Source organism: Octopus sinensis, linkage group LG7 (assembly GCF_006345805.1).
Source record: "Octopus sinensis linkage group LG7, ASM634580v1, whole genome shotgun sequence".
NCBI lineage: Eukaryota > Metazoa > Mollusca > Cephalopoda > Octopoda > Octopodidae > Octopus > Octopus sinensis.
Window position 1 is genome coordinate 22,290,930 of NC_043003.1, and position 24,412 is coordinate 22,315,341.

The 24,412-nt window shown below is 40.0% G+C and overlaps 1 protein-coding gene across 4 annotated transcripts in view; it reads left to right on the forward strand.

Annotated features, from left to right (window-relative positions):
• LOC115213887 (probable GPI-anchored adhesin-like protein PGA55) overlaps positions 1-24,412 on the forward strand; it is a 190,283-nt gene that overhangs the window by 100,345 nt on the left and 65,526 nt on the right. For 3 of the 4 annotated variants that reach the window (XM_036504631.1, XM_036504633.1, XM_036504632.1), the window contains exons 3-4: positions 17,601-17,802; positions 21,938-24,382. In XM_036504631.1, coding sequence (XP_036360524.1) covers positions 17,751-17,802; positions 21,938-24,382 — 2,497 coding nt within the window. In that variant the 5' untranslated portion in view covers positions 17,601-17,750. The remainder of the gene's footprint in view (positions 1-17,600; positions 17,803-21,937; positions 24,383-24,412) is intronic. The other variant, XM_036504634.1, reaches the window with a different exon arrangement.

Here is a 24,412-nt window from a genome sequence, read left to right on the forward strand (position 1 = left end):
TGATGCATGATTAGTTAAAAAGTGTTATTAAATAAGCATTATATACAAGCAAGTTATCTGAATACTTAAGGGTTAATTGTACACCTCTTGTACAAAACCTAGCTATAGCTTAGTCACTGAAGGAGACTGTATATGATTGCTTGACCTGCTAAAAAAAGTAGTTACCAGTCTCTTTGAAATAACACATTGTCATATCAAAACAAAGGGGACAAATATGAGGAAATATAGTCATAGATACTAAAAAAAAAAAAGACAGGAGTGGTATGGTTTGAATGTCTTGATTAGGGGCAACTTTCAGCTATACTACAACAACAATAACAGCAGCAGTTAAATGAATTGAGCTTTTAAAAGTTAATGTGTATAGACTATGGGCTGTTTTTCATTGCAAGCAACAAGACATGAACTCTTGACTCCTTGGTCTACAGCATTGCATTCTCTCAACTTTATCTGCTTCAACAACTCTGATTAGAATTAAAACTGAAGTGCAGAGAAAATGGGGGAAGCGAAGAAGAAAAGGAAAGAAAGAAGTCTAATAGAGTTTATTCTATAATTTAGAAACTATATTGTATTGTAAGTTGTGTTGTATTGTGTATGTGGAAATGTGTGTGTGTATAGTATATATATTTATGTGTGTGTATAGTATATATGTGTGTGTGTATAGTATATATATGTGTGTGTATAGTATATGTATGTGTGTGTGTATAGTATATATATGTGTGTGTGTATAGTATATATGTGTGTGTGTATATATTATATATATATATGTGTGTGTGTGTATATATATATATATATATGTGTGTGTGTATATATTATATATATATGTGTGTGTGTATATATTATATATATGTGTTTGTATATATTATATATATATATGTGTGTGTGTGTGTGTATACATTATATATATGTGTTTGTATATATTATATATATATGTGTGTGTGTGTCTGTGTGTGTGTGTGTATACATTATATATATGTGTTTGTATATATATATATGTTGTGCAGTGCTTGTCTGGTTATAATGATGCACCACTTGTTAGTAATTAGGTGCAATTGTCTATCGTGTATATGACATGTCTTGATGTCTTGGAGGCAATATATGTCTGCATGTGGGATTGTGTGTGTGTGTGTGTGTGTGTGTGTATAACTGTTTCTGTCTCTGTGTGTTTCTTTCTTTGGCTCTTTCTGTCTTTCTGACACAGTCTGCGGTTGTGATGGTGGAGGTTGTGTGATTATGTAATTGCCTCTAATTCCTTTTGATGGAACTAAAATGCTGAAGGGCAATCGAGAAAATCATTTGTTGAATGGTCGGTTTGATGCTTTTGGTAAAGTGAAGAAGGCCTTTGTGTGTGTGTGTGTGGTGTGTGTGTGTGTGTGTGTGTGTTGTGTGTGTGTATGGTAGAGAGAGAATTGGGGGTAGTGGTTGGAGAACAGGGTATTACAAGTGTATGCTAGTGCTGGTATGTACACACTGAGTGGTGTTAAGTGATGCAGTGTGTGTGTGTGTGTGTGTGTGTGTGTGTAATTGTATGTGCTAAGCCAGACTAAAATATGTTAGTTGAAGAGCAAGGTGGAGAGGATGGAGAAAGTTTTGTTGAGAGGAGAGATGGAAAAATACTGAATGATGGTTAGAGGAAAGGTTGGGATGAGGGGAAAGAGAAATGATGGGTCTCTCTCTCTCTTTCTCTTGCTCTCTCACTCTCACTTGCTCTCTCTCTCTCTCTCTCATATATATATATATATATATATATATATATATATATATGTTCCTATTTTCTAGAAGCGAATGAGTTTGGTTTCCACAGGTGTGGGCATGGGTCTGTGGGAATCTCAATCACATGGTTCTGGGTTCAGTCCCACTGCATGACACATTAAGCGAGTGTCTTTTATTATAGCCCTGGACCAACCAAAGCCTTGTGAATAAATTTGGTGGGTGGAAACTGAAAGAAGCCTGTCTTTGTGTTTGTCTTCCACCATCGCTTGACAACTAGTGTTGGTTTGTTTATGTCCCATGTAACTTAACAGGTTGGCAAAAGATACCTTTAAAATAAGTACTATACTTAAAAGAAAATATGTGCTGAGGTTGATTCATTTGACTAAAAGGCTTCAAGGTGGACCCCCAGTGTAGCCACAGTCCAGTCACTGAAACAAGTGAAAGATGAATGAATATATATATATATATTGGGCATAGGAGTGGCTGTGTGGTAAGTAGCTTGCTTATGAACCACATGGTTCCAGGTTCAGTCCCACTGCGTGGCACCTTGGGCAAGTGTCTTCTACTATAGCCTTGGGCCAACCAAAGCCTTGTGAGTGGATTTGGTTGATGGAAACTGATAGAAGCCCGTTGTCATCATCATCATCATCATCATCATTTAACATCCGCTTTCCATGCTAGCATGAGTTGGATGGTTCAACTGGGGTCTGGGGAGCCTGAAGGCTGCACCAGGCCAGTCAGATCTGGCAGTGTTTCTACAGCTGGATGCCCTTCCTAACGCCAACCACTCCGAGAGTGTAGTGGGTGATTTTATGTGTCACCGACACAGGTGCCAGACGAAGCTGGCGAACGGCCACGCTCGGATGGTGTTTTTATGTGCCACCGACACAGGTGCCAGACAAGGCTAGCAGACGACCACGCTCGGATGGTGTTTTTATGTGCCACCGACACAGGTGCCAGACGAGGCTGGCGAACGGCCACGCTCGGATGGTGTTTTTATGTGCCACTGACACAGGTGCCAGACAAGGCTAGCAGACGACCACGCTCGGATGGTGTTTTTTTATGTGCCACCGACACAGGTGCCAGACGAGGCTGGCGAACGGCCACGCTCGGATGGTGTTTTTATGTGCCACCGACACAGGTGCCAGACAAGGCTAGCAGACGACCACGCTCGGATGGTGTTTTTTATGTGCCACCGACACAGGAGCCAGATTAGGCTGGCGATCGGCCACGATTGGATGGTGATTGTTACGTGCCCACAGCATGGAGGCCAGTCGGTGCGGTACTGGCTACGGCCACGTTCGGATGGTTTTCTTGTGTGCCACCGGCACTGGTACCACAAAGATAAAAATTCCATTGATGTTCATCTATTTTGATTTTGTTTGATTTTCACTTGCCTCAACAGGTCTTCACAAGTGTCACAGAAGATAGATATATATATATATATATATATATATATATATATATATATATAATATGTTTGTGTGTGTATATGTTGTGTGTCTGTTTGTCCCTCCCCACCAACATTGCTTGACAACCGATGCTGGTATGTTTATGTCCCCGCAACTTAGCGGTTTGGCAAAAGAGACTGATTGAATAAGTACTAGGCTTACAAAGAATAAGTCCTGGGGTCGATTTGCTCAACTTAAGGCATGGCTTGACTCCAGCCTGGCCACAGTTAAATGACCGAAACAAGTAAAAGAGTATATGTGTGTGTGTGTGTGTGTGTGTGTGTGTGTATACAATCTCCCACATTCACTCCTCTAGTATTTTCATCCCATCTTCCAATCACTTTCCATGTCTTTACCTATCTCTCTGTGTATGTAGTGAAAAAAAGAAAGAGTGGTAAAGATATGGGATGGTGATACTAGAGAGTGAATGTGGGATACAAGAGGGAGCTGTGCCAGTGGATGGGTATAATGTGTGAACAGGGGAGTAGATTTGATATTTTACTTTTTACATCTTATTTGTTGTACCCTGTGTTCTGTTTAGACTGACTACACTACCTTTATCAGCTCAACAACTGTGCAGGCTCAATTTAGGATCTATTCAACACCAGGCTCAACTTAGGATTTGTACAACACCACTGCATCACTTGTATGTGGTGATAAGATCAATGAGGGATTGTAATATGTGATCATTCAAGCAGCTAGAAATGGCAACCAAATTGCCTACCATCTTTAAAGAAAAGTGGACATATTGGATAATGTCATCTTAGAAATATATTGAGAAAAACATGGATGGTCATGGCTGGAATGCTTTTGATCGTGGGTCTGCTGGAACAGGATTAACCTGAGTGATGTGTCATAGCAGCAACAACTGCAGCAGTTATTTATCTCTATTTAGTCAGACATTCTAACAGATGTTATTCCATCCATGTACTGGTCCATAATAGCCTCACTTTGTATCTCTATGCCATTATCTCTAAGCTGACAAACAAAGAAGCCTAGAAATAACAGCCTAATCCCCATCAGTTCGCACCTTATCCATCTCAAAAATAAAATGTAAGGACACATTAGGTAACAAATGGAATTCTGGATACTGCTATTATATTTCTACAACACATAAAATATTGTAACAATTTCTTTTTATATACAGTTTTTAATAATATTTAATTAGAAAAATGCAATAGGATGTTTTAAAACATTGAATGACTATGGAAGCCCAATAGAGTAATAAGAATAAAAGGGGTCCATAGTAAAAAGTAGTTGAGAACCACTCCTTTTTCAAAACAGATCTGGGAGCTAAATAACTTCAACACCACATTGAATTTCCACATGATTAGCAACACTACCACCACCACCACTACTACAAACTACCACCATCACTACTGTCATCACCACCACCACTACTACCATCACTACCACCGCCGCCGCCATTGCTACTGCTACTATTGCCACCGCCACTGTCAACGCTACCGCCATCATCATCACCATCACCACCACCACCATCATCACCACCACCATCATCACTACCACCACCATCGTCATCAATACCACCACCACCGTCATCACTACCACCACCACCGTCATCACTACCACCACCATCGTCATCACTACCACCACCACCGTCATCACTACCACCACCACCACCGTCATCACTACCACCACCACCACCACCACCGTCATCACTACCACCCCCACCGTCATCACTGCCACCCCCCGCCGTCATCACTGCCACCCCCCGCCGTCATCACTGCCACCCCCTGCCGTCATCACTACCACCACCCCCTGCCGTCATCACTGCCACCACTGCCACCGTCATCACTGCCACCACTGCCACCGTCATCACTACCACCACTGCCACCGTCATCACCACCACTACCACCGTCATCACCACCACTACCACCGTCATCATCACAACCGCTTTCATTCTCTTTTGACTCAGTAATGACACCACCTCTACTCAAATATCATCTTTATGCTAGGTCAGCCACAGTCCTACAGCACTATTTTGTCTACACACTACTGCCAGAGCACCAAGCTGCTAAGCTGTCCTCACAATTTTTTCGATAGCACCAGAACACATATTACACCACATCATGCTATGTCATGCACCTCACAGCACTACAGCTCTACTTAGCCATACCACAGCTCTAGACACAGCCACTACATCTAAGTGTCTGAAATATCCAATCTGACAGTAAGCACCATTCGTTTTGCGAGAATATGTCACTTCATATTTCCAACACTTAAACAAGATATTCAGCAATGTGACTACCATTTGCCGGAATCTTCCACTTGCAGTTTGGTTGCTACAGTAACAGGTAAATCTTACCAAGTGGATTTATATCTCTGTAATTTGATGGCAATTTTAAGACTGGATATGCTGTAGCCGTAGCTGAAATCAAACCATTAGTAGTAGTAGTGGTGGTGATGGTTTTGAAAACTGCAAGAAGTGGGGAGAAGGGAGTTTAGAAACAGCAGCAAAATGGTTAAACCATGCAAAAATATGAAGTCTCAGATTTATTTCTAAGGCATGGCTGTGTAGTTAAGAAGTTTGTTTCCAAGCTGTGTGGTTTCTGTTTCAGTTCCACATTTGGCATCTTGAACGAGTTTCTTCTACTGTAGTCCCATGCTGACCAAAAATTGTAAACGAATTTGAAACTGAAAGTGAAAGTGTTGTGTATATACGTGTGTGTGTGTGTGTGTATTATTGTGTGATAGTTTGAAGCAAGTGTCTTTTGTGAAAAGCATGTCTAGCTATGGGAAAATATTACTTTGCTTGGAAACAAGCAGGGGTTGGTGACAGGAAGGGCATCCAGCTAGAAAAAACCTGCCTCAATAAATTTTGCTTGATCTAAGCAAGCATAGTAAAAGTGAATGTTAAATGATGATGTTTATGCTCTTCAACTTCTAGTTTTAATATTTAAAATACAGGATAGGCACTATATATCATTATTATCATTATTATTACTAATAATAATTATTTCTACTCTAGGCAGGAAACCTTGAAAATTTTGGGGCAAGGGAGTTAGTCGATTATATCAACCCCAGTGCATAACTGGTATTTATTTCATCGACCCTGAAAGTTGACCTAAGTGGAATTTGAACTCGGAACATAAGCATTTTGCACTGGCATGCTAACAATTCTGCCAGCTCGCTGCCTTAATAATAGTAATAAGAATACAGATACTCAACATGAGGGCAGTGCATGCCGAAAAACTGTTCTATTCAGCTAGGATTTTGAGATAGGTACTTTAGTGTTGAATATTTTCCATGAAGTACCGACCCTTCTAATTTGTAGAAAGAGACCCTGTGAGACAATTGACAACAGGATACTGTCTGCTCTCACCGAAGTAACCAGCACAAGAATGTGGTGAGCTGGCAGAAATGTTAGTATGTTGGGCAAAATGCTTAGTTGTATTTCGTCTGTCAGAGTTCAAATTCCTCCGAGGTCGAATTTGCTTTTCATTCTTTTGGGGTTGATAAGTTAAGTACATAAATCTAAACTGATACTTCTAAATGTAAATCTGTCTTCTGAGCCCTCTTGGAAACTTTGTCTTTTACTTCTGTTGTATTTCTTGTATCTATACACAGCTGCCCATCCATATGGCCATCCATCCAATTAATCAATCAATCAACCATTCATCCACTCAGTCTTCTACTCCAGGACAAGGCAGTACCCCAGCATGGCTGCTGTCCAATGTAACAAAAGGTACACACACACACACACACACACACACACACACACACACACACACACAAATGTGCATGCACATGCATGGACACACACACACACCACCACCATATTTAGCATAAAATCAGAAAGGCCTAAATTTCACTTATAGTTCATAATTGAGCTCTTAATCATCATAGATTCATTTTTTGTTGTTTCTATGTTTCTACATCAATTCTCTTTCTCTCTCCATCCCCTCTCTCTTTATATATGTGTATTTTTCTGTGTGTATATATATATATACATATATAATATGTATATATATGTATATATATATATATATATATATATGTATATATATATATATATATATATATATATATATATATATATATATATATACACACACACAGATGTAATGGAGCTCTATGGGTGTGTTGAGAATTATGTTTTCAGATGACAAAAAGAAAAACAGCAACATCTCACTATTGCTGTTTATTATACATATATATACAATGGAATATACTGCAAGATTCTTTTGAACATCATACATTTCTGAAACTGGGTTAACTAATGGAGAACTGGGTTAAACTGCTCTGAATGCAGTTTCCCCCTCTAAAATATACTCATTTGTGTTTGGTACACTGTTACGCTTGTTTGGAACATGACCATGTCTGTCGATAACATAGCCACACCCTCTTTGGTTAAAATCAGAATTTTCAAAATCAAAGTACCACCCTCCATTCCTCTTTCCTAATATTTTTTGGGTGAGGATATATATATATATATATAAATTAGAGAAAAACCACTATTATGCAATTCAATGTTGTTATTATTATTATTGCACACACGCACACACACATATACACATATATATATGTACATACATACATACATATACACACATTCTTTTATTCTTTTACTTGTTTCAGTCATTTGACTGCAGCCATGTTGGAACACTGCCTTTAGTCAAACAAATCGACTCCAGAACTTATTCTTTGTTAGCCTAGCTCCTATTCTATTGGTCTCTTTTTGCAGAATCGCTAAATGATGGGAACATATGCACACCAACATTGGTGGAAGGACAAACACAGACACAAATAACAAATACATACATACATATGTACATACATATATATTTTCAACAGGCTTCTTTCAGTTTCCATCTACCAAATCCACTCACAAGGCTTTGGTCGGTCTGAGGCTATAGTTGAAGACAATTGCCTAATGTGCCATGCAGTGGGACTGAACCGGAGCCATGTGGTTGGGAAGGAAGCTTTTTACCACACAGCCACTCCTGCACATGTATATATATATATATATGTATATATATATATATATATATATATACACACACACACACACACACACACACACACACACACACACACACACACACACACACACACACACACACAAATGCATACGTACTGGAAAGGTTAGGATTGGTTCCTTGTTGCTGTAAGTCATGTTGTGGAGTTCTAGCAATTTCTGGCCAGTGGCTTTTCCTCTGGTCATGTTACAGTAATTTGTTTTATTCTCCCACCACCTTAGTTGAAGGGGCTTTTCCCTTTACTTTTCCTGTCTTGCAAGTAACTTGGGAACCTCACTAGTGCTGGTTATATTGTAGGGTGCAGAGACAATACACTTTTTATACATTGTAAAGTTAAAGTAGTTGGTGTTGGGAAGATCATCCAATATTAGAAACCATGCTAAGTCAGAGAGTAGAGCTTTTCACAGCCCTTTGGCTCATTGGCTTCTGTTGAACTGTTCAACCCATCCCAGCATAGAAGATGGATGATAAATGATGATGATGATGATAAGGATGTTCTTGGATTTAAAAGTAGGGTTTCTTAAAGTGGCCCACCTTGGGGTGAGTGAAGCTTAGAGATGCACAAGTGGTTAATTTACTAGTTTGCATTTATAAATCTCTTCATCACAAGGGAATAAGTACCACTGGACCTTATAGTTTAGTTGCCAGGTATTGTACATCTAATTGAATGTTCAAAGGATGTGATGGTCATTAATGATGTGTTTTTCATTTGCAACCTGTTCAAAACATGTTTTTTGATTGAATGAATGCTCTGGCTCTGAGTGGAAAGATCTGGATGCTTTAGGCATCCAACCCTTGCAAGCATGGCAAAATGGATATTAAATAATGGTTTAACTAGTTGCAATCATTGTATTGCAATAATACTGGGGTACTACTGCCTTTGTGTGTGTGTGTGATACTTATTTGTGTGTCTGTTTATTAAATTCATGAATTACATCCGTTTAGGAAATTACTTCCCCTTTGAGTGCAAGTCTCACACATACACATGCACACTCACATTACAGACAAACACACGATTACACTGGCACACACACATGTAATGGGCTTCTATTTGGTTTCTATCTTCCAAATTTCACGCATGATGTATTGGTCAATCTTAGGGTATGGTTTGATGATGACACTTGCCCAAGACACTGTGCAGTAGAATTGAACTCAGAACCACGTAGTTTTGAAGCAAACCATCTTGATCATGCAACTATAATTATGCCCATGTCATGCTGTGGAGGTGCAATGGTCCAGTGGTTAGGTCAGGGGACTCGTGGTTTTAGGATCGCGGTTTCAATTCCCAGACCGGGTATTGTGTGTTTATTGAGCGAAAACACCTAAAGCTCCACAAGGCTCCATAAAGGGTGGTGGTGAACTCTTTCACCACAACATTCTCTCACTCTTTCTGTTTCTGTTGTACTTGTATTTCAAAGGGCCAGCCTTGTCACACCCTGTATCACGCTGAATCATCCTGAGAACTATGTTAAGGGTACACGTGTTTGTGGAGTGCTCAGCCACTTGCACGTTAATTTCACAAGCAGGGTGTTCCGTTGATCAGATCAACTGGAACACTCGTCGTAACCGATGGAGTACCATCATGTCATGCTACATTAAATTTAGTGTATATGTGAGGTGGTACATACTCATGTTGTCTTGCATTGATATTTTTTTTTTGTGTATAAGGAGGCTTTGGTCGGCCTGAGGCTATAGTAGAGACACTTGGCCAAGGTGCCATGCAGCAGGAGTGATCCTGGAACCATGTGGTTGATAAGCAGCTACTTATCACCCAGCCATGCCTGTGTGTATATATATATATATATATATATATATATATATATATATATATATATATATATATATAGGAATGCAATGATGTTGATTATTGATAATATTGATACGGTCAAGCAAGATCACCTTAGGAGAGTGTTCTGCATACTAAATGGAAATGTGGTAGCATCTCATTCCTTAGCTCCACCTCTTTCTCTCTCATCAGCTCTACCTCTTTCTGTGCCTCCCTCCTTAGCATTACCTCTCTGCCTCTCACTGTAACCCCACCCACCTCAGCTTGCCTCTCCCTTCTTCCTCAGTTGGCTTTTCTCCTCAGCTTAACCTCTCCTTCTTGGCTCTGTTTCTCTCTCCTTAGCTCTGCCTTTTCCTCACTCTCTCCTTCCACTTCTACAGCTCTACTTTTTTCCTTTTTATCTCCACCTTTCTCTTACTGCCTTCACAGTTCTCTTTCTCTTTTTTTCCCTTCTCTCACAGTTTTACCTCTCTTTCTCCCTTCCTTTCTAAGTTTCACACTCTCTTTCTGCATCACTTTCACATACTCTTTTATTTCTTTCTCAAACTTATTCCTTACTTAACTGTACACTGCAGCAAGACAAAAAGAAATTCTTACTCATTAGGGCCGTGGACTCAGTGCAGATGTATTCATAAAACTTCTAATTAGAGAGAATGCTGTTGTTTAGCCCCTGGTCAGGCTGGATTAAGGAGACCTATGATGAAAACTATTGTAGCCATCACCCTCCCATTCCTTTCCCAGTCACAGTGCAGCTAAAACTATATACTCCAATATACTCTTTTACTTGTTTATGTCATTTGACTGCGGCCATGCTGGAGCACCACCTTTAATCGAGCAACTCAACCCCGGGACTTATTCTTTGTAAGCCCAGTACTTATTCTATTGGTCTCTTTTGCCGAACCGCTAAGTGACGGGGACATAAACACATCAGCATCGGTTGTCAAGCAATGCTAGGGGGACAGACACACACACACACACATATATACATATATACGATGGGCTTCTTTCAGTTTCCGTCTACCAAATCCACTCACAAAGCTTTGGTCGGCCCGAGGCTATAGTAGAAGACACTTGCCCAAGGTGCCACCAGTGGGACTGAACCCGGAACCATGTGGTTGGTAAGCAAGCTACTTACCACACAGCCACTCCTGTTCATTTTTTAAAAGAAATTAGACTGTAATTTGAGAGAGATTTGACTGCTATTTCTAACATGGTGAAAGACCAGATAGAGGACTCCTTCTCTAATTGATGCGTATAAACATTTAATTGATGCAAACAAAGGACACCTTCCACTATTTTATTCCATGCTCTTGTGTTTCATACTTGAAATCTCACCAAGGTTTTTGTAGTTTTTTCCTTGAATTCTCCCTTCTCAGCTTTAACTCTCCCTTCTCTCTTTTTCCCTACATCTCTACAGTTCTGCTTCTCTTCCTTTATCTCCACCTCTCTTTCTATCTCCAAAAACTCTACTTCCCTGTAGAGAGTTTCTGGAGACTACACCAAACAGGTTCAGCTGATTCCTGTTAAATCACATTCTTCAATCTTAAAAAAACCCAACAAAATCCTAAAAAAAAAAAGACACATTACATTGAATGTCATCCTAGATATACTATGCCTCAATCAAAGAAGGAAATGAATAATTATTACTGGCATGTCTTTTATGACTGCATCCCTCAAACTAATTAACGGCAACAAGCAACTGGAGTTAATAAGAGAAGTGCCAAAATTACTTAGATATATATTACATCATGGTCAAAAGTAATTCTTATTTGTCATAGGTGGAAATAGAAGAAAGGGAGCAGAATTAGATGCTGTTCCTGCTGCTGTTGTACTCCACTTTTGATACTAATTGCTCATTATTTATCTTGCATTCTGTCATTGTCTTAAGCTGCTCCTAAACAAGTACCAACTAAGGCTGACAGTTATGTTCAGTTGTCATTCCTAGTCACACTGCAGAATAGCAGGTGGAGGTAAATGGGAGTAAAGATTACTTCATTCATCTATGGAATGCCAATGGATGTAACCTTACTACATATTTCTTTATACTTCTTCATTATTTATGAAGATAGGCGCAGGAGTGGCTGTGTGGTAAGTAGCTTGCTTACCAACCACATGGTTCCGGGTTCAGTCCCACTGCGTGGCACCTTGGGCAGGTGTCTTCTACTATAGCCTTGGGCCGACCAAGCCTTGTGAGTGGATTTGGTAGACGGAAACTGAAAGAAGCCCATTGTGTATGTATATATATATATATATATATATATATACACACACACACACACACATACACATATGTATGTATGTATATGTTTGTGTGCATCTGTGTTTGTCCTCCTCCCCCCCCAACATTGCTTAATAACCGATGCTGGTGTTTACATCCCCGTCACTTAGCAGTTCAGCAAGAGAGACCGATAGAATAAGTACTAGGCTTACAAAGAATAAGTCCTGGGGTTTATTTGCTCGACTAAAGAACGTGCTCCAGCATGGCCATGGTCAAATGACTGAAACAGCAAAAAAAAAAAATTGTATTGTGTGTGTATGCGTAGTCTTGTGGTTTAGTGGTTAGGGTGTTGCACTAGTAAGTATAAGATTGTAGTTTTGATTCTTGGCCCAGGCAGTGTGCTGTGTTCTTGAGTAAAATACTTCATTTCACATTGCTCCAGTCTACTTTGCTAGCAAAAATGTGCACTCCTGTGATGGACCAGTGTCCTGTCCAGGTGGGAATATATATACCACAGAGTCCAGGAAACCAGACTTATGTGTTTAGTCTATGGTTCAGGAAGACCTTTGATTCTATATATATATATATATATATACGAGGGGCGTTCAATAAGTAATGCCCCTGACCCACTTCCCATAGCAGTAGAGCAACGAAACTTGGTACAGTTATTAGTCTTTTTCTACATATGAACCACCCAGAGTTACGCATTTCTCCCATCGTTTGATGTGGCTCTGGAGACCATCTTTGTAGAAGAACCCAGCTTGGTCCTCCAACCTCAACATGACTTCAGAAATCAAGGCTGCATCATCTGGGAAATGCTTTCCTTTCAAAAACAACTTCATGATTGGGAAGAGGTGAAAATCAGAGGGTGCAAGGTCAGGAAAGTAGGGGGGATGGGGAGGAGTTCATAGCCATACACCTGTGCTTCTGATCTGGCGACAAGCGAGTTGTGGACTGGAGCATTGTCCTGCAGGAGGAGGATGCCTTTGCTGATCTTGCCCCACCTCTTGATTTTGATAACTTCTCGTAATTTCTTCAAAAGTGAAGCATAATAGGCTCCTGCAATTGTGGTACCCTTTGCCAGGAAATCTGTCATCACTACTCCGTCCTGGTCCCAGAAGACTGTGAGCATGACCTTGCCAGCGGAGGGCTGCACCCTTGCCTACTTTGGAGGGGGTGAGTCACGGTGCTTCCACTGCATTGACTGGGCTTTGGTCTCTGGATCATCGTGATGGACCCAGGTTTCATCCTGTGTAATCAGTCTTTTGAAAAATTTTGACTCATCTTCTTGGCACATCTCCAAATTCACCCTCGAGCACTCGACGCGTTCTTGCTTCTGGAAAGGCGTGAGCAACCTGGGAATCCATCTGGCAGACACCTTTTGCATATGCAAATGGTCATGAATGATAGTTTCCACAGACCCGGTACTAATCTTGACCTCATGGGCTATTTGGCGAATAATTATGCGTCGATCTTCCAAAATGGCAGCCTCATCAATGGCAGAAGGGGGCGACCAGATCTGGGAGCTGTTTCCACAGAGTTCCAACCATGTTTGAATTCACGATGCTAGCGTTTTACAAGGTCATATGATGGGGCATCATCACCATAAGTTACTTTCATTTCATCAAAAGTCTCCCGTGGTGTGCGTCCTTTCAAATACAAAAACCGGATCACTGCTTGACACTCAACAGGCTCCATTTCACACTTGACTCAGTTCAAACACCTGTAAATCAGAAACCACAATTAATTCAGAGCTGTAATTTGCCACTTACTCTATAGAGATATAAATGATTGCACATGCAAAATTTCAGCTAGATCAAACAACTGCAAGTGGGTCAGAGGCATTACTTATTGAACGTCCCTCGTATATATATATATTTACATGTATACACACACACAGGTGTGTGAATGAGTGGATCAAGAAAGTAGCACCCAATATATTTGGTTGGAGTTACATGTATTTAATTACAGTTTAATTGCTCATCTTGGTCAGATGTTCAGAGTAAGGTTAGGATTTTAAATTACAGTTACGATCCATCTGACAAGCTTTAACATATTTTCTGTCTACCTAATTTTAGTCATAAGATCTGGGTCAGCTCTCAGGACATAGCAAATGACATTTGCCCAAGGTGCCACTTATGTTCCAACCCAGGACTTCATGAAAGTGGGATCCAACCCAGGACCAAAGTAAAGTTCATAACCATCCAGCCATACTGCAGAACAATCCCTTCAACAGCTGCCAGTTGGACATCATTATGATTTCGACACCTCTGGCAGTACCATTCCTTTCAGTGATATTAGATGGCATTGATATTACCATGGAATCTTTATCCTTTATCTGTTTCAGTCATTGGACTGTGTTCATGCACACACATATACACACAACATATGCATGCATGTACACACTCTCTCTGTTAAATTTTCATCTAGATGTCCCTGTTTTGTACTTGTGGGAAGTTGATCATTAATTTATGACTTGCTTTTTAAAACTAACCATTCATGTGTGTGTATGTGAGTATGTGGGTATAGAGGTTATATTTGTGCTTGTGTGTGTATAAATGTATGTGTGTAATGTGTGTATGCATACATATGTATATGTTTTGTGTGTGTATGTGTATATATGTATATGCATGTATATGTGTGTAAAACATTTGTGTGTGTGTATGTGTATATATGTATATGCATGTATATGTGTGTAAAACATTTGTATGTGTATGTATGTGTATATGTATATATAGTTTGTATAAGTATATGCATATCATCTGGCATAGAATGGCATGATAAGCATGCACTCTGCACTGGAATAAATGACTGGAATATTTGTTGTTTAACCTTTCCAGGTCAGCCTTGATTTTGCAAACCTAAGATCAAAGGCATTCCATCTGTCAACACTTAATGTTTTGTATATCTTGAACTACAATGTCCAACATGCCTTTCCTTTATTAAGATTATGAGGTATGATTGAGGGGAGATTGGACTGTTATTTTAGCATGATAGGGTAACCATGCAATGAATGTTTTGTTAACTTTCCTTGTCATATTTTCAAATGGTGTGTCTTGTTCATATGGAGAGTAAGTTTATTAAAAGTTTCTCTGGTAAAAGGTGACAAAAGGCTGGCTGAGCTTCATGCTGTCACACTTATAGTTATCTTCAGAGTTTTGTAAATGAAGAAGCAGTAATTTCTTATAATATATAGGTTCAGGCATGGCTGTGTAGTTAAAAAGTCTGTTTTCCAAGCACATAGTTGTGGGTTCAGTACCATTGCATGACACTTTGTGCTGGTGCTTGCTTTCTACTATAGCTGTTATTTATTTTATTTATGTGCCCTTTTCAAGCATAGCCAGGCTCATGGGCCCAGTTTCGTGGTTTCTATGGCGAATGTGTTCCCCCCAGCTGGACAGGACGCCAGTCCATCGCAGCATTACTCAAGAAACAGGAAGAAAGAGTGAGAGAAAGTTGGTGTGAAAGAGTACAACAGGGGTTGCCACCACTCCCTGCCGGAGCCTCGTGGAGCTTTCGGTGTTTTCGCTCAATAAACACACACAACACCCGGTCTGGGAATCGAAACCACGATCCTCTGACCGTGAGTCCACTGCCTTTACCACTGGGCCATTGCACCTCCACAATGCGCCCTTTTAAAGCCTAGCCAGGCTCATGGGCTGGGTTTCCTGGTTTTAATGGCGTATATGTTTCCCAGCTGGACGGGACACCAGTCCATTGCAGCGTTACTATTTTAACCAGCTGAGTGGACTGGAGCAATGTGAAATGAAGTGTTTTGCTCAAGAACACAATGCATCGCCCGGTCCAGGAATCGAAACCACAATCTTACGATCATGATGCTGACACCTTAACCACTAAGCCACACGCCTCCACACTACAGCTGTATGTTGACCAAAATCTTTGATTTAATTTGATAAACTGAAACTTAAGGTCCTCTATGTATGTGTGTGTGTGTGTGTGTGTGTGGTGTGTGTGTGTGTGTGCAAAAGGATGTATGAACCTAATGTAGGTTCAACAATAACATGGGCCTTCAGAAATTCTGGGCTGGTGTCCAACATGCTAGAAGAACATTGGGAGTGAGGCACTCCTTAGTTTTTTATATTTCTTAGAGATGGTCACTCTGATATGGAAGTAGTTATGCCAGGAATGATAGTGAACTTTTTGGGAATATTGCACTTAAGGTCATGATGCTCCTATGTTCCTGAGCTTGTAACCCATATTTTGACACTGGATTTCTTGCCTTGGCTTGTCTCATATCAGTTGGGTGGAGAAGGTTTATGAGTTGCTGCACAATCTTTATTTGACCTTAAATTTTAGGTTGTGCAATTATTGGTGAGGCAACTATTCGATAGCTGGAGTAGGAGGGTACTGTGGAAAGCATGGAAGCTGCGGGCACAAACCTGGGTGAAGGTGACTGTTGGTGCGATAATCTCATGCATGGGTATTGCTGGCATTTTGTATGGGCAATGGTCAGTGATTTCTTTGGCCATCATCATATATATATATGTATGTGTTTATATGTATTATGGGTGTGTATGAATTTGTCTCTTTGTCTTGAGATTGCACAATGGTTGTCAACAACCATTACCATCATATAAGTAGAAATATTACCTTGCTTGGAAACAGGTAGGGTTGGTGAAAAGAATGATGTCTGTTTGTAGAAAATCTGATTCAATGAACTCTGATGTTTGCAAGCATGGAAAAGTGGACATTAAAATGACCATGATGAGGTTCATGATGGTTTGTGAGCCAAGCACTCTTAATTAGATTTGTGTCTGCTCAGTCCTTCCATATGCTAAGCTGACTGTGTTTAACCCTTTAGCATTCAGATTATTCTCTTATATATAATGCTTATTTACTCTCTTTTACTCTTTGTTCACATTGTTTTCAGTTAATCATGCATTACCTTGTGGCTTCAATATTTCAACAATGTGATTGTATATTTTTAGAATGACATTGTAGTGTAGGTGCAAGAGGCTAGATCTGGCCAATTTGAACGTAACATGGGTAGAATTTTGGGCCAGGTATGGCTGGGCTAACCCATTAATGCATAGCTTCCTGAAAAATGGATGCAGGAAAAATTACTATTGCTTGTTAAGTAAACTACCTATTGAGCTTATTTTTAGTATAGTCTGCCTCTAAACTAGTGCTCTATGAATGAGCAGGCACTATGTCCTAACAAACCAATTATACACATGTACAAAACGTTTTAATAGTAATTTTTCCTGCGTCCATTTTTCTGGACGCTATGCATTAATGGGTTAAATGCTAAATGATTGGGTAAAGAGAATTCTGTTCTATTGTGATTGGCTGGCATTTTAGGATGGATGATTGGTGGCATTGTTTTGTGGGTGTGATTGCATTTGTACACACAAACATACATTTTTATGTCTACTGGTCTATTAAGTTATTCCTTTTTTTGCTGATTTTTCCAGATGTTTCAATGGAAGGATAAGTTAACTCCAGGTAAAACACCTTCAATCGCCGTCCCGTGATTAAGAACTACTCTCTCTCTTATTTGGGAAAACAAGAACAAAAACAAAACCAAACAAAAGCCTCAAACATTCTGGAAATATCAAACTACAATGGCGACATACCGTGAGGAAATTGTGCGAGCAGAATTGAAAACTCCACCTGGTATGTATAAGTACAAATTACATAGTCTTTTATTTTGTCACTGGATTTATTGTTGTTGTTGTTGTTGAGCTTACGGAATCATTTTTTATGCAGGGCAAAATGCTTGGCAGCATTTCATGTCTTCTTGTTCTGAGTTTGAATTCTGCCAAGATTAACTTTGCTGTGATTAAGGCCGCGAGCTGGCAGAAATGTTAGCACGCTGGGCGAAATGCTTAGTGGTATTTCGTCCGCAGCTATGTTCTGAGTTCAAATTCCGCTGAGGTCAACTTTGCCTTTCATCCTTTTGGGGTCGATTAAATAAGTACCAGTTATGCACTGGGGTCGATGTAATTGACTTAATCCATTTGCCTGTCCTTGTTTGTCCCCTCTGTGTGTAGCCCCTTGTGGGCAGTAAAGAAATAAAATTAACTTTGCTGTTCATCCTTTCTTGGTGGATAAAATAAGTATCAGTTGAGCACTGGGGTCGATGTAATTGACATACCCCATCACCACCTCTGAACATGCAGGCATTGTGCCAAAATTTGAAACCATTATTATTATTATTCAGTGAGCTGGCAGAATCATTAGCACTCTGGACGAAATGCTTGGTGGTATTTCACCTGTCTCTACATTCTGAGTTCAAATTCTGCTGATGTCAACTTTGCCTGCCATCATTTTGGGGTCAATAGATTAAGTACCAATGACACACTGGGAGTTGAAGTAATCGACTAGTCCCCTTCCTACAATTTCAGGCCTTGTGGCTATAGTAGAAAGGATTATTATTATTATTCACTGAGTTAAGGTGACGAACTGACAGAATTGTTATCATTCTGAGCAAAATGCTTAGTGACAGTCCATCTACCTTCATGTTCTGAGTTCAAATTCCGCCAGAATTAATTTAGCCTTTCATTCTTTCGGGGTTGATAAAATAAGTACCAGTTGAGTACTTGGGTTGATGTAATTGACTTAACTCCGCTGCTTCGAACTTCCTGGCCCTGTACTCAATTTTGAAACCATTATTATATTTCAGTTATTATTTTTTGTTTACATTTGCCAAGTTAGAGGAAGAAAGCCAATGCTGGTGACTATTTTTCTAGTCTATGACTGTCAGGAGGAAGCCAGGAAGTTATGCTGTGGTTTGAGAGCTGGTCTGGATGTTTGCAACAGAACAGACTCTGCTAAAGGGAAACCCCAAAGGCCACCAAGAGGTGGTGGTAAACTGAACAATAGCCTTAGAACCACTCTTCACCCTGTTAGCATTCTTACTTCTTGAAGTGATCCACTGATAACTGGTTTCTTCAGGAATTGATTTAGAGCAGTTGTTCTAAACTGAGGTCCATGTGGCCTCTGTGTCTCCATATATGATTTTTGGGGGTCCATGCAACAAAGTAGTAAATTGGGGGTTCACAATAGTATTTGAAGGGCTCTTGAAAACATTTCGCTTTAGATGTATGTATTGTAAGAAACAATTATGGTTCTTTAATGTTTTGTATAGTTCAACCTACGCAAGTTAATATGTGAAAAACAAAATAGGAATTTTGAAAGTAGTGCCTATAAAACTGTGGAGACACATGGCCTAGTGGTTGGAGCAGCGGTTAAGGGATCGCGGGTTCGAATCTCAGACCGGATGATGTGTGTGTTTATGAGCGAAACACCTAAGCTCCATGCAGCTCCGGCAGAAGGTAATGGCGAACTTTTCTGCTGACTCTTTCACCACAACTTTCTCTCACTCTTTCCTCCTGCATCTTGCAGCTCACCTGCGATGGACTGGCATCCTGTCCAGGTGGGGAATCTAAACGCCATTGAAACCGGGAAACTGGCCCTTATGAGCCAGGCATGGCTCGAGAAGGAACAAACAACAACAGCAATAGTCTATAAAACTAGCTTTTAAACATCAAATGGCTGTGGGAGGTCTACCAGAATGAAGTAGTAATTAAAGAGACCTATAGATAAAAAATAGTTGAGAAACTCTGATTTAGTGGGTTATGTGAAAGATTGTGTGTGTGTGTGTGTGTTTGGTGTGTTTGAAATAGTAATGTACCAAGCAAAATGGCTAGCATCATTTTAATTTCAACCTTCTAAATGTGACCTTTCATCCTGCCAGAATCCATAAATTATGTATCATTTTGATTTGCTAAAATCTAGTTTAGCTGACTACACCCCATCTTTTTTCCTAAAAAAAAATGTTGTGGCTATGTATTAGTGAAAGTCTAATCACCACCACAGCTGCCACTATCATCATCAACATCATGATCACCACTATCATTATCACCACCATTATTACCACTACCACCAGCATTGCCACTACCATCATCTTAACCATCACCACCACTACCATAACTGCCACTGCTACTATTATCAAATTTCCATGTAGATAATATTAGTGGATGAAACTTCCTCAGTTCTGAAGAACTTTGAAGGACTCTTGCTGACAACTGGATAATTGTGTTTACAACAAACTCTGCTGTATGGCTTTCAGTTAACCATTTTTTAAATTCCTCTCGGTTCCTTGAACAAGTGTATTGGTAACACCATTGCTATTGTTGCTTAGGTCCCAGTCAACTCTGATCCAGCTGAGCCATGGTTAAAAGCATTCCAGCCATGACAGTCCAGCTGAGCTATGGTCAAAAGCATTCCAGCCATGGCAGTCCAACCGAGCTATGGTCAAAAGCATTCCAACTATGACTGTCCAACTGAGCTATGATCAAAAGCATTCCTGATATGACCATCCAGCTAAAATTTTTCAAGCTGGTGCCCCAGCATGGCTATTCTCATGACTGAAGCAGGTAAAAGATAAAATAACAGTTTGTGTGATTTCCCACACCCCTGCCTGAACTCTTTATGTAATTCATCCATCGACTGTTTTCGTATCTATTGGTTTTGTGTGAAATACGAAATTGCAGAAGTATGATGGGATGACGGGATTTGTAAAGTAATGAACAAACATTTTATGGCAGCTAGTTATGTCCCTTTATAATTTGAGTTCAAATCTTATTTGAGTCAACTATATTACTCGTCCATCTCTAGGATTGATAAAAATAATTACTGATCAAGCATAAAGTTTGGGTAACTCAATTACAAAGCCTCAACAATCATTTTATGGCAGCTAGTTATGTCCCTTTTTAATTTTGGTTCAAACCTTGTTTGGGTCAACTATATCACTCATATATCTCTGGGATTGATAAAAACAAGTACTGATCAAGAATAAAGCTTGGTTAACTTAATTACAAGGCTTTCCTCGACCACTATGAAAGAGAAAAAAAATCTGTGACTTTGTGCCATTGGAAAAGCCTATTGGTATTGATGTTATAATAATATGTTAATGCTGGACAAAATGCTTAGCAGCATTTCGTCTGACCTTTTGTGAGTTCAAATGCCACCAAAGTCTACTTTGACTTTCATCCTTTGGTGGGTTCAAGTACTAGTTGAGCACTGGGGTCAATGTAATCGACTAGTCTCCTCCCCACAGTTTTTCAGGCTTTGTACCTACACTAGAAAGGATTATTATTAAGACACTGAACTGGTAGAATCGTAGTGCCTTAGACAAAACGCTTAGTGGCATTTCACCTGTCCTTACATTCTGAGCTCAAATTCCCCTGAAGTCAACTTAGCCTTTTATCCTTTGCGGGTTGATAAAATAAATACCAGTTGAGCACTGGAGTTGACGTAATCAACTTAGCCATCCATTGAAATTGCTGACCTTGTGCCAAAATTTGAAAACATTGTTATTTTTATTATTATTATTATTATTCAGCAGTTTTATTTTTATAGCATGCTTTCACTTCACTTCCGAGCGCAGCTCTGTGTGTCTTGGGTATGTGCTGTGATTTGTTGTGATGTTCTGATGGTTACTGTATTGAAAGTGTTTTGTGTAGGATGTGTGCAGTACCCAGTAGTGCAATTTTCTGTGTTATATGTGTTTGTAAGTCCTGGTGTTTTTGTTATGTATTTGTCTGAATATTTTTTTTATCATACCTAATGCGCCTACTATGATAGGAATTGTTTCTGTTTTTAGATTCCACATTCGAGTTACCTCTATTTCCAGGTTTTTGTATTTTGAAAGTTTCGCCACTTCTTTATTATTATTATTATTATTATTATTATTATTAGTATTAGTATTATCATCCTCCTCCTCATCATTTGTTTTCCATTGCAGCTGGGCCACCGCTAACCCAAAAGTATCAAGTGCAAGTCCGAGCTGTAAAAAGTCAGAGCAGTGAAAGTGGAGATGAGCACTGCACATGTTGTCCGTATGGATACCACATTGATTTGGATTTTCTCAAGTACTGCGAAAACATGTCAAATGGCAACACACTTAAACAGCTCAAGAAAATCAAACGCAACAAAAAGAAGTTGCGTAAATCAATGGAATTCATATTGGATCAGGAAAGTGGGACGGCGACTGAAAACTATGGTGAACTTCCACCCGACATTGTCCACTCAGCTGACGCTAGCCGCATTTTAAATATTGTTGAGTATGAATCATCAGCGACACGCAACATTCTTGAGGAAATTGATTCGTCAGTGAATGCCAAGATTAAAATGGCTGGGAGACAGTCTTACGTGATGCAATCTGCCTATGACAACAATGATACCAGTGAAACAATGCATGCTAAATTTGGTACCTTTTCTTACAAGAATGCTGTTCAGGAAGACGCTTCTGTTCCCAGTACGTTGGGCCGAACTGACTCTGTGAGTTCCATCTCATCCCTGTCTACAGTTTCTAGTGAACAAAATTACCCCACAACTAACACAATGTACGAACATTCCTCACAGCACACAAAAAGTACTTACCGAACAACCACAGTAACGTCATCAGAATTGGCAGCAACCATAGCAACACATTTTCCACAACAGAATGGTTCTAGCCCAGCCCATAATTCTGTAACCTTTGACAGCCAAAATTCGACAATGATTAGCAAAGCATCTTTGGAGGCAATCCGCGAAGCAATGGCTGTTAGCCTCCAACGAATGAGAGAACTGGAAGAACAAGTGAAAACAATTCCAGTCCTGCAAGTTCGGATTTCTGTCCTCAAAGAAGAAAAACGGCTCCTGATGCTGCAACTGAAAGCTCAGACCCACAAACTCAATCAAAGAAGCGTTGGTGTTAGCAACAGAACAACTACTTCAGAAAAAACTGTAACAACTTCAGAAAGATCTTGTAGGACTCTAGAAGAAATAACCAGCCGTATTCATGTAGAGCCTCCAAAACAGATTGAACAAATACAACATAAGGCATACCCTCAACCTCAATTTCACACGGTTCAGACTGTTGCTGTCATGAAGACTCCCGCTACTCGTTCCATAGGAATTGGAGACCATTCAGTTGAGGATCCTTATGACATCCAACCTGACTTGAGTTCAGCATATTTCTCAAAATATCCAGATACTCATACTGAGACTTGGGAAAAAGAAACCATCATTTTGCAACCAATTCAGTCAGAAGTTTCCCATGTTTCTCATGTTTCTCAACTTGCCCAACATGTTTCTTCTACATCAGCTGAACATCTTGTTTCCTCGAGCCCAGCTGCTGTCAGAAGCCCCAAGCCGGTTACTCGAACTGTAGGTGTCGGTGATGGAAATGTCTATGACCAATCTGATTCTGGTCTCCACATTCACGAGAAAGAACTTCGCACACTTATTATTGGTCAGCCATCAACTTCCCTGTCTAAACGTAATGTTGGTGTTGAGTGCAAGGTATCAACAAGAGATGTTGGTATTTCTTATATCTGTGATGACTTGAAGCCTTCTATGCGTTCAGTAGGTGTCGGTACTGACGATGGTAGCCTTTCATCCACCTTGAATATTCGTTTCAAGAGTGAAGAAATCACAACAGCTATACGTCAAGTTTTGAGTAAAAATGTCCGCAGCGTAGGAGTTAGTTGTCACTTGCATGCATCAGGTAAAGAGGTAGGAACACAATACAGATGGGAGGTGAGTACTCGTAGCATGGGTTGTGGTAATTACAGAGTAGATGATGTTCCTCCTGAGCCACAGAAACAAGTTCGCACATTTTCTGTTGCTTGTGAAGCCAAACCCACTGTGACACACCGTTACTGTCTGACTGAAAAAGGATTGACTATGGAGCAAGGTACACTCACTGATTCTCTAAATGTGGAAAGCCGATTCACTAACACACCCAGAGCGCTGTGTGTTAATTCCTCGACAATAACAGATAATCCAAAGCTCAAGGTGGATGGCTGTCAAACAGATGTCAAAATATTCATGGCTCTTGAACAGATTTGCAATCGCAGCTGTAACACAGATATTCCAAATCTACAGACAGTTGGTGTCAATACACAACGGCCTACTCTCACGACATCCAACTATGAACTCGATATCTTCTCAATTGAAAATATAAAAGAAAAAATCGAACATTATCAAACGTACACAGAGAAAACTATTTCTGGCTCTGGTGAAAGTTCTTTTTCACAATCGAGCACGACCTCCAGGTCAGGAGACCTCTTACAGTATGGTGATGGTACTACCATTCATAACAGACGACAGGGTGAGTTTCAAGGTCAGTCTTTACAATCGTCATCATCTGTAACATCAGCACCATCAATGGAATACAATACAATTAAATCCTCTGTCACATACGACTCTTCAGGAGGACAGTCTTCAGGAGGAC